We start from the raw sequence: 11,525 nt of genomic DNA, 5'->3' as shown, positions 1-11,525 counted from the left end.
ATCCACCCTAACCTGCACATCCCTGGGCACTATGGGTAATTTAGCATGGCCAATCCACCCTAACTTGCCCATCCCTGGGCACTGCGGGTAATTTAACATGGCCAATCCACCCTAACCTGCACATCCCCTGGCATTATGGTTAATTTAGCATGGCCAATCCACCCTAACCTGCCCATCCCTGGGCACTGTGGGTAATTTAGCATGGCCAATCCACCCTAACCTGCCCATCCCTGGGCACTGTGGGTAATTTATCATAGCCGATCCACCCTAACCTGCACATCCTTGGGCACTATGGTTAATTTAGCATGGCCAACCCACCCTAACCTGCACATCCCTGGGCACTATGGGGTAATTTAGCGTGGCCAACCCACCCTAATCTGCACATCCCTGGGCACTATGGGGTAATTTAGCGTGGCCAACCCACCTTAACCTGCACATCCCTGGGCACTATGGGTAATTTAACATGGCCAATCCACCCTAACCTGCACATCTTTGGACTGTGGGAGGAAACCGGAGCACCCGGAGGAAACCCACGCAGACACGGGGAGAATGTGCAAACTCCACACAGACAGTCGCCCGAGGGTGGAATCGAACCTGGGTCCCTAGCAGTGTGAGGTAGCAGTGCTGACCTCTGAGACACTGTGCCGCCCTAAAGTTTGAAGAAATGTTCAAGACAGGAAAGAATAAATGGTTCTGATTCTAAATTGCTTTTCAATATAAATAAATATCCATTTAGAATATTTTAAAAAAGAGTCAGTCACATTGCTGTGGGTTTGGAGTCACATGTAGGCCCAAACCAGGTAAAGACTTCCCTAAAGTGAACTGGATGGGTTTTTACGACAATCAATCGTTAGGTATCTGGCCATTCCTCTTTTAACTCCAGATTTTTACTGAATTGAAATTTCACCATTTGCCATGATTGGGATCCAGCCCTGTGTTCCCAGAGCATTAGCTTGGAGTTCTGAATTACTAATGACATTATAGTAACATCACCACCATCAACATGTGCTGTGGCAGGATTTGAACCCAGGTCCCTAGAACAGATCGGGGGTGGGGGGGAAGACAGATTTTTAATTGTCCAAGTGGTCCCAGGTTTGGGGGGAAGGTGGGGGCATGCGGTGGGGGAAGTGAGGAGGAATAGGCAGGAATGTGGAGTTGAGACCACAATCAGATCAGCCATAATCTTACAGTAGATTGTGACAGGCCGAATGGCCTAATTTTTCTCCTAAATATTAAGAGCTCACATCTCCTGGTGTGCTCATGGGATGTGGGCATCGCTGGCTGGGCCCAGCATTTATTGCCTGTTACCCTTTGAGAAGATGGGGGTGAGCTGCTTCTTGAACCACTGCAGTCCATGTGCTGTGGGTTGACCCACAATGCCCTTACGGAGGGAATTCCCAGGATTTTGACCCAGTGACAGTGAAGGAACGGTGATATATTTCCGAGTCAGGATGGAGGGGAACTGGAAGGCAGTGGTGTTCCCATGTATCTGCTGCCCTTGTCCTTCCTGATGGAAGTTGCTGTGTGTTTGGAAGGTGCTGTCTGAGGATTCTTGGTGAGCTTCTGCAGCGCATCTCGTAGATGGCACACAATGCTGCTACTGAGCGTCTGCTTGAGGAAGCAATATTGCAGGGCCGAGGGAAAAGAGCAGGGTGGAGGAGGGGAAGGGGTTGGATAGTTCTCTCAAAAGAACAAATGGGGCAAGGGCCTCTTCCTGTGGTGGCTCCTGAGGGGAGGGGAACTAGAGGGGCAGGAAATATTGTAGGGGTGTGGGCAAAGAGCAGGGTGGAGGTGCGAAGAGTTGGATAGTACTTTCAAAGAGTACGACAGGACGAACGGCCTCCTTCTGTGCTGGAGCAGGAGGGAGAGTAACTCGCTAGGCCTCACCTTTAGGTCATGCTCGGCGCTGAGAGCCGAGTAGTCGGCGTGCTCATCGCCGTTCTCCAGGCCCTGCATCGGGTGGGCCCGGTGTCGGTAGCTGTCCTCCACAAGGGGGCTGTCAGGCAGGCCTGCGGCCCAGCCGTTGAGGATGCCAGCGTGGTTGATATGCGTCTTCATGTGGCGCTTGAGTTTGCTGGACTGGCTGCAGGCGTGGTCGCAGAAGGGGCACTGGTACGGCTTCTCACCGGTGTGGCTCCGACGGTGCACCACCAGGTTGCTGGGGAACTTGAAGCTCTTGCCGCAAAACTCACACTCCTTGCTGCGGCTGTGGGGCCTGGAAGAGGAGGAGGAGGGCGGGGGAGACGGAGCCAGGCCCGAGAGGAAGGCCAGCTGACCGCCTCCTGTGGTAGGCCCGGACCCCACGGCCGCCAGCTTGCGCAGTCTCTGGGAAAAGTCCATCTCCTTGGCCGGCACCCTCAGAGGGAAGGCGCGCTCGGAGGCACGGTGGTGGTGGGTAACGGCCTCCTCGGAGCCGCTGTCGCTATAGTCCGGCAGGCCCCGCACGGACGGGCCGAAGAGCAGCGAGTTGGCCGGGGAGCGGGCTCTGCGCACTGACTGCGAGTCGGGGCACCGCGGATCCTCAAAGGGGCTCCCCTCCAGCGCAGAGCCGGCCGGAGCCGGCTGTTCGTCCCCCGGTGACGTAGGGACCCCCACCCTCTCCGCGTCATCCAGTTCCAGGTAGATTTGCAGGCCGTGGGTATGCTGAGCATGGTGCAGCAGGGCCCTGGCGCTGGAGAAGGGCTCCTCACAGGAGGTGCAGACATAATACGCAGGCTCCAACTCATCTGTGAGAAGAGAAAGAGACACCAACGATAATAAACAACCAAAAAAAAATCAGAATGAGACAGCGAGACTCAACAGATGTGGCAGCATGTGCGAAGAAAGAAACAAAGCTGACCTTTCAAGTCCGATCTTATTCAGCTTTTTGTTATTTCAAAAATATACTTTTGTTCGTTAATTATCTTGATGTGCATACTAAAGCAGTTCTGTACAGTCTTTGGGTCTAAAGAGAAAGCAAACATTGGAATTTGACATTCTGTGCAGTTGGTTCCTCAGAGCCCAGTTATTGTAAATCTAATTGCAACGTAATTTAGGGCAAATGGTCAGCAGGCATCAGAAACAACATCAGAAGTTGCTGGAAAATCTCAGCAGGTCTGGCAGCACCGGTGGACAGAAAGCAGAGTTAAGGTTTCGGGTCCAGTGACCCTTCTTCAGAACTGAAACTCTCCTTTCTCTCCACAGATGCTGCCAGATCCGCTGAGTTTTTTCCAGCAATTTCTGTTGTTGTTTCTAACTTCCAGCATCTGCAGTTCTTTTTTTTTGTCAGAGGACATCAGTCTAACTCATCCTGACCCTCCAGATTCAGATGTGCTTCTGTTCCCATTCCAGTAACCCCTCAGATTTAAAATTCTTATCCTAATTTTGCGATGCCTCTGCCTAACTTCCTATTTCTGTACAGGTAGCTGGTGGTGTCGTGGTACTGGACTAGTTATCCAGTTAATAATGCTAATGTTCTGGAGACAGGGGTTCAAATTCCATCATAGCAGTCGGTAGAATTTAAATTCAATTAATAAAATTTGGGCAATGGTGCGCTTGACAAAGTGATGGTGACATTGACAACTTTCATCAATTGTTGTAACAGCTCATTGAGTTCAATAATGGGAGGGAAATCTGCCATCGTTACACGGTCTGGGCCTACATGTGACTCCAGCACACAATGGGATGGCACGGTGGCTCAGTGGTTAGCACTGCTGCCTCACAGCGCCAGGGACCCGCATTTGATTCCAGCCTTGGGCGATTGTGTGGAGTTTGCATTTTCTCCCTGTGTCTGTGTCAGTTACCTCCCACAGTCCAAAGATGTGCGGGTTAGGGTGGATGGGCCATGCTAAGTTGCCCCATAGTGTCTAGGGCAGGGACAGGATAGGGGGATGGGTCTGGGTGGGATGCTCTTCAGAGGGTTGATGGGCCAAATGGCCTGCTCCCACACTGTGGGGATTCTATGACTCCTAACCTGCCCTCAGAAACATCATGAGTGAGCTGCAAGAGGCAGTTAGGGAATAAGGAAAGATTGCTGATTCTCCAATTCTATCAAGAGCTGATTTTAACCTGCAACAATTGTGACTTTAGTTATCTGGGTCCCAAGCTGTGAAATTCCCTCCCCAGATTTCTGCTTTACAAAACTCACCTTGAAACAGTTTTAACCAGTTGTTTGGTCACAGTTCCTGCTACATGTGAGTCCAGACCCACAGCAATGTGGTTGACTCTTAACTGCCCTCTGGGCATTTGAGGACGAGCAACAAATGCTGCCCTGGTCAGCGACGCACTCATCCCGTGAATGAATAAAAGAGAAAAAAAAGGTCTGTATCTCCCTTTGAGGCTCAGAGTCACATTGATCGATTGATAACACTTGCGTGCCTTGTCCCAGGAGATATTGCATATGAGGAGCTACATAAATGCAGATTGTTGTTGTTTGTCTTACATAATACGTGATACATCTATTAATATAATACATCTGCATCCACTTCCTGCCTAAATAAATTAATTTCTGACTGTCACACATTTGTCACAAATGTTTAACTATAGCTTCCCAGGTCCATATACAAGTAGCTGAGGCTCCGTCTTGTCCATGGATATTGTCACTGAAAGTGGTCAATCCAAATTTAGCTTCGAAGTTACTGCACAGGCTAGATCCCTTGGCCCTTCTATTTATGGTGATTTCGCAAAAGTATCAAGGGTAAGATGAAGAAAGACATATCCACGCAGAGAGTGGGTAGGAATCTGGAACACACTGCCTGCAGTGTGGACGTGGCAGAATAATTCAAGGCTCTGGGAGAGGAATCAGATGATTATGTGAAGAAAAGAATATTTGGAGGCTTTTGGGGGGTAAATGCAGGGGAGCAGCACGAGATTTTGTGCTCTTGCAGAGAGCTGGCACAGATACAAAGGGCTGAATGGCCACAAATAGGTCCAGGTTGGCGTTTCTGCTCCACTGAGTTCTCCCCCTTTCATCTTCACCCCACTCGATACTCTATTCCCTTCACTTTCAGGTGTTCCTCAGCCTCCCTTTCGCTGGAAAAGACTCCACAGAGGATGATCCACCCATCATGCCTGTACTGGCCCTTGGAAAGAGCTATCTAATTCATCTCCCTCCCCACCACTCTTGCCCCAAAGCCCTGAAAGTCTCTCCACTTGAAGTGTTCTTCCATTTCCCTCTTGAAAGCTACAGCAAATTGCATGTCATCCAGCAGACACAGAGATTGGTTGGTACTAGTCAACAAAACAACACTATTTAATCCACTGCAGTTTGTGCAAAAGGTAATTAGACTGTTACTTGGAAAAGAAGAACATGCAGGGTTATAGGGCAAAAGAACAGCACTGAGTGAAATACTCATGCATAAAGCTGGAGCTATACCCTGCTACAGGAAAGATGTTGTTAAACTTGAAAGCACGCAGAAAAGATTTACAAGGCTGCTGTTAGGGTTGGAGAGTTTGAGCTGTAGGCAAAGGCTGAATAGGCTGGGGCTATTTTCCCCAGAGCGTCGGAGACTGAGGGGTGATCTTATAGAGGTTTATAAAATCATGGGGGGCATGGATATGGTGAATAGCCAAGGTCTTTTCCCCAGGGTAGGGGAGTCCAAAACTAGAGGGCATGGGTTTAAGGTGAGAGGGGAAAGATTTAAAAGGGGCCTAAGGGGCAACTTTTTCATACAAGAGGGTGGTGCATATATGGATCGAGCTGCCAGATGAAGTGGAGGAGGCTGATACAATTACAACATTTAAAAGGCATCTGGATGGATACATGAATAGGAAGGGTTAACAGGGATATGGGCCAAATGCTGGAAAATGGTACTAGATTAATTTAGGATATCTGGTAGGCATGGATAAGTTGGACCAAAGGGTCTGTTTCCATGCTGTACATCTCAATGATTCTAAACATGATGGGCCGAATTCCCCTGCCCCCACGTTTGCACTGAAGCAATTCTGCGACCGTTAGTAACAGATTATCTGGGTCATTGCCTCTGTGCAGCTGCTGCATCTTTCTACATTACCATAGTGGCCAGCCCTCCAAAAAGTATGCAAAGGGGACTTGGTGGTGCATCGACAGTGCCGCTACCTCTGGGCGAGGAGACCCAGGTTTAAGTCCCACCTGCTCCAGAGGGTGTGTAATAACATCTCTGAACAGGCAAATGAAGAAAATGGGGCTGCAGGGACCTTCGGGCAAGCGGACGGTGCTATTTAAATGCAGGTATTTCTTTCCAAGCAACAGCTGGCAACGGGAGGAAACAACAAGCGGAGGGCGCAGCTGGGGAGAAGGGGCAATCGAGGGACAAAATATTATTTAACCAGGTTTCAAAATTTTTGACAGCACAGCAACCCCGTAATGTTGCAGAATGGTTCCTAGGGCAATAGGGTCGAAAACATCAAGCCAAGCCCTTTATAAGAGATACTCTGCACATCAGAAAGGAAACAAATACCCCGTCACGGTTTGTGGGGGGTTAACAGTCTTTTTCTTTTTGTATTTTTGTTTCCACAGTGAGTCTCACTGGACCTGACACAGGTGCATCTTCCTAATCCTGCAAAGTGCTGTGGGGTAAGGATATTTTCTACCGAGTCCTGGATGAGATGATTCAGGAGGTAGTCAGTCAAATGAATATTCAGCAAATAATAATTATCCAGACTAATTGAAAAATGCAAATTCTCTCTCCCATTCCCCAACCCCGTCCCCATCCCACACCCACTAATGTTAATTCGAGAGATGCTCAGGAGACTCCACAGGGAACTGTCCCGGGATTGGGAACGGGAGGAATATTAATGAACAGACAACACCTCAGGGATTTGGAGACATATGTTAATATGCAAATTAACAAAAGCTCCACTGAATGGTTCAGATTGCACGGCGGTGTTGCTCCAGGCCTGCGTTGGGAGAGATTACAGCCAGGCTGGTTACCAGAGGCAACCACAGCGCGTATAATTCTAGACAGGCAGCGAAATGCAGACTAGGGACTTTATCCCCCACTTGCATTGGGAGCCGGTCAAGCTTCAGCGTCTCCCACACCCTGCCCAGCAACCGAGTGGCCATTCGGCCACAGGAGCCATCACGGCGCGGCCAAACGCTGTCACTTTTGGGCTAGATGTAACAGCCTTGTCTCCAACCCCTGAGGGATCAGCCCAGACGCGAGGACTGAAGGTATCAGAGTCTGCATGCTCCATATGGGGCGCATTAGAGCCTGTGTGGTTTGGGTTGTACCCGTGTGGCTTTTTTTAAAAAAATTCTGCCCCCACCCCACATTTGGAAGTAAAGATTCGCATTTATATAGCGCCTTACACGAACACCATACCAAAGTGCTTTACAGTCAATGAAGTATTTGTGTGAAGTGTGGGCACTGTTGTAATGCAGGAAATTTGCACACAGCCAAGCTCTGACAAACACAACAAACTTGAAAACAACCCGATAACATGTTTGTGTGATGTTGACTGAGGGATAAACAATGACTAAGGCACTGGGGAGAACTCTTCTTCAAAATGCTGGCCAAGGGATCCACCTAAGGAGGACAGCTGATGCCTCAGTTTAACACCTCATCCAAAATACAGAAGCTCTTGTCAGTGCAGCACATGTAGCGTCAGTCTAGATTTCTGACCTCAAGTCATGGAGTAGGACCTGCTGAATCATGATTCTGAAGAAGACTCTCATCGAACTCAAAGTGTTAACTCTGTTTTTCTCTCTCCACAGATGCTGTCAGACCTGCTGAGTTTCTGCAGTGTTCCCATGTTTGTTTCAGATCCCCTTGCTTTTGCAATAGAAAGAGGCCAAGATCTCATTTCTGTGGTGGCTGAACTCACAAATCTCCTGATTCGGTACATACTGAAAGATGGGGACATTTAAGGTCAGGGTGAGCATAAGTGCCCATAGCCAATAGATCATCTAACGCCCATTCACAGAGCCATTATGTCACGGTAGGTGACTGCCAATTTGTATCCAGGCCAGCCGGTAAGACAGAAAACAATACACTTTTCTTTTGTAGATGATGTTCCCTTCCAGTCAGGCTTCCTGAGTTATTACTGAATGCCAATGGAGTCGTCTATTGTTTTTTTTCCCCCTAATCAACTTGTGGAGAAATGTTATTACACACTTCAGGAGCAGTGGTATGGGGACTTGAACCTGGGCCTCACCCTTTCAGGGGTAAGGACGCTACTGCGGTGTCAGAAGAGCTCCCATGCAAGGCACCTTTCATTGGGGACAGCGCTTATTAACAACTCAATCTTAGATATTTTTCAATCAACCTGTTCAGAGATGAACCCAGGCCTCCTTGTTCAGAGGATGGGACACTGAGCCACAAAAGCCCCTAACTACTTATTTTCACTTTTCTTTATTTTCAGAAGTGCTATCGCACACAACTGAGCGACTTTCCCCCCACCAAAATCACAATGTCTCTTGTCTCTTTTTGCTTTTCTTTCTAAACACTAACCACCACCAATAAAACACAATTAGATATTTACAGGTAAACCCCATTATGACAGTGCAAACAATCAAAAGTGAAGGGGGGGTAGTAGGGAGAACGGGAAAGGGCTGGATCAAAAATGGAATTGGATGTCTACTCAGTCTAATTATTTTATTAACCTACTTTTCTAATCAACATGGTCAGAGATGTTATTACAGGACTAAGGTGCAGGTGGGACTTGAACTCAGGCCTCCTGGTCTGGGTGTAGGGACACTGCCACTGCACCACAAGAGGACCCCTCTACTCAATCTATACTCCAGCCCTGAGATAGTAGGAACTGCCGATGCTGGAGTCTGAGATAACACAATGTGGAGCTGGAGGAACACAGCAGGCCAGGCAGCATCAGAGGAGCAGGAAAGTTGACATTTCAGGTCAGGACCCTTCTTCAGATACTCCAGCCCCACCTGTTTTCCTTTTATGCTATTTTGATTCAACCAATCGAACAAATTAAACCAAATTAGATGGCGACAGCTATCACAAATATCAAAATCTCAAAGGAAACATCAAATTAAAACATAACGTTGTTCTGGAGGGGGTGGTTGAACTGAGGCACCCGAAACCCTGTGGCGCCCTCATCCACAAAAGTGTGCCAGTGAACACTGCACGCTCCCTCTCCAAAGATCATACAGATGGGCCTCCCCCTTTAGACCTAGCTTCTCAATTAATCCCAATCACTGGCTCGTTAGATGAACAGAGACTGTTCAGTCCATGTTATCATGAAGACTGTGATGATGGATTACTTTTAAAACATGACCCTCTCCCAAACACCCCTCCAGTTAATAAACCTGGAGGCTATTGTAGGACTACATCTCCTCCTTTGCCTCTCATGACCCAAGTGGGAACCAACCTGAGAAACTCAACGACTCAGCAACAACTTAAGGTGCATGAACGGAGCATCTCTGTGTACAAAGGCGATCCTGGCTTAAAGCATGAGAGGTGATGGAAGGTTTTGGCAGATTTTAAGGTAAGTCTTAAAGGAGAAGAGAAAGGTTTGTGAGGATTTGGGGGAGGGAAGGGGTACGGAAGCGAAAAGATTTGGAAAGGATGATTCCTAAACTTTGAAACAACCTTAAAGACCTTAGAGATAGTAAGAACTGCCGATGCTGGAGTCAGAGATAACACAGTGTGGAGCTGGATGAACACAGCAGGCCAGGCAGCATCAGAGCAGCAGAAAAGCTGACGTTTCAGGTTGGGACCCTTCTTCAGAAATGGTGAGGGGGATGGGAGCTCTGAAATAAATAGAGAGGAGGGGTGGGGCTGGGGAAGGTAGGTGGGATGGTGATAGGTGAGTGCAGGTAGGCAGTGGTGGGAATTGGTCAATGAGGTGGGAGGAGCAGATAGGTGGGAGAGAAGATGGCCAGGTTGTGTCAGGTCAATGAGGCAGGGAAGGAGGTTTGGACATGGGATGAGGCCAGAGATGGGGAGTTTTTGAAACTGGTAAAATCCACGTTTAGGCCATTGGGGCTGTAGGCTCCCGAGGTGGAATACAAGAGGCTTCAGGTCCTGAGAATGGGAACACAGTGTAATTGCCCAGTGTTCCCATGGATCACTAAGTACAAGAGACATAACATTCACTCACCATCTCAACTTGGAAATGGATCTTTGATCCTTTAATGTCGATGGGTCAAAATCCTGGAATTCCCTCCCTAACAGCAATGTGGGTAACTCTATATGACATGGACTGCAGCGGTTCAAGAAGGCAGCTCACCACCACCCTCTCAAGGGGCAATTAGGGACGGGCAAAAAATGCTGGCCCATGTAGTGATGTCTACATTTTGTGAGCACATAATTTTTTTTTAAAAAAGAAGCCATTCCGGACCAAGGCAGACCGGAGGATCCTGAACTTTGTCCTTTCCTTCACTGTAAACCTCAGGTGAAAAGTCAGCACCAGCACAGATACAAATCGGCAGATTGACATGAAGCTTCGATTTAAAACAAAGGGCAGAGTTACCCTTTCGACAATCTTAGGACACTCTGAAGTGTTTTATAATCATTGGAGTACTTTTCCTGAGTGTAACCACTAGGAAATGTAACAGCAGCCAACTGGAGCACAGCAAGATCCCATAACCACGCAGAAACAATGATCAGGATATCTCCGTATGTTTTTTTAAGACAGGCAAATGTCCCCAGTTTTTCTTCAGGTGGGGAAGGAGGGGGAGGAGGGCGCGGTCGCAGGGAGGTTCAGGGGCCTTTACTTAAACACCTCGACCTCACCTTAAAGGCACTGCCTCAGCACGGGGCCCTGGGAGGTTTTAGCTCTTTAGGCCTGAACCCATGGCCTTATGACTCAGAGGCTGGCAGTGATCCAAGGCCAGTCCTGCGTAGAAGGTGAAGGTGAAGGGGAAGGGAGAAATCCCACAGAAACAGGGACGGGGTCGGGAGGACAGTGTGGGGCAAAGGCTGATTATTTTTTTGTAATCTGGGAGGGATGGTGGTGTGAGGGACAGCATGTGTCTCTGGGTGCAGCGAGAAGGAACCAGATTGGCACACGGAGCACACTGCCCTTCCTGAACCCATTGCAAGCTTCCTCAAGTCAACGTGTTTAGATTATCTGTCTGACTGTCCTGGCCCAGCTCCAGGCACCCCAAGGTTAAGGGCGTGGCCCCCAAATACCGGTTTGTGCAGGTTTGTGGTACAGGTGAGAGCCAGCCACAAGGTAACCAGAGCCGGGCCTTCAGCTGCCAGTCCCTTCCACAGTCGGACAAACCAATCCCCGCCCCCAGCCATCCCACCCTCCAACAACTCCCAGACAAACTGGGCGGGGCACAGCAACAGAGAACAAAGTTCCAATTCGCCTGCCTTCCAGCCCCATGCCTCCCCCCACCCCCAATCCCAATCCCAGCTCACTCCTTCTCCGATCACCTACCTCCCCGTGTCACTGGCGGACTCCACCCCCCAGCCTGCCACGGCCCGTAACCATGGCAATCCCGGACACCCCCCAACAGCCCGTAACCATGGCAATCCCAGAAAACCCCCCGCCCCCCCCACCCCCTGGAACCCTCCTATGGCCCTTAAACTTAACAATCTCGGAAACCCCTCTACAGTCTTTAACGATGGCAATCCGTTCCCCCCCCCAATTAATGG

At 49.1% G+C, this 11,525-nt stretch overlaps 1 protein-coding gene across 2 annotated transcripts in view; it reads right to left on the bottom strand.

Moving 5' to 3' along the window:
* Positions 1-11,525, bottom strand: part of LOC109917115 (B-cell lymphoma/leukemia 11A-like) — a 40,782-nt gene that overhangs the window by 1,629 nt on the left and 27,628 nt on the right. For both annotated transcript variants that reach the window (XM_048618175.1, XM_048618176.1), the window contains exon 3: positions 1,888-2,726. In XM_048618175.1, coding sequence (XP_048474132.1) covers positions 1,888-2,726 — 839 coding nt within the window. The remainder of the gene's footprint in view (positions 1-1,887; positions 2,727-11,525) is intronic.

The sequence above is a fragment of the Rhincodon typus genome, chromosome 39 (genome assembly GCF_021869965.1).
Source record: "Rhincodon typus isolate 14 chromosome 39, sRhiTyp1.1, whole genome shotgun sequence".
NCBI lineage: Eukaryota > Metazoa > Chordata > Chondrichthyes > Orectolobiformes > Rhincodontidae > Rhincodon > Rhincodon typus.
Note: the sequence above shows the minus strand (reverse complement) of the source record. Positions and strands in the feature narration are given on the sequence as shown.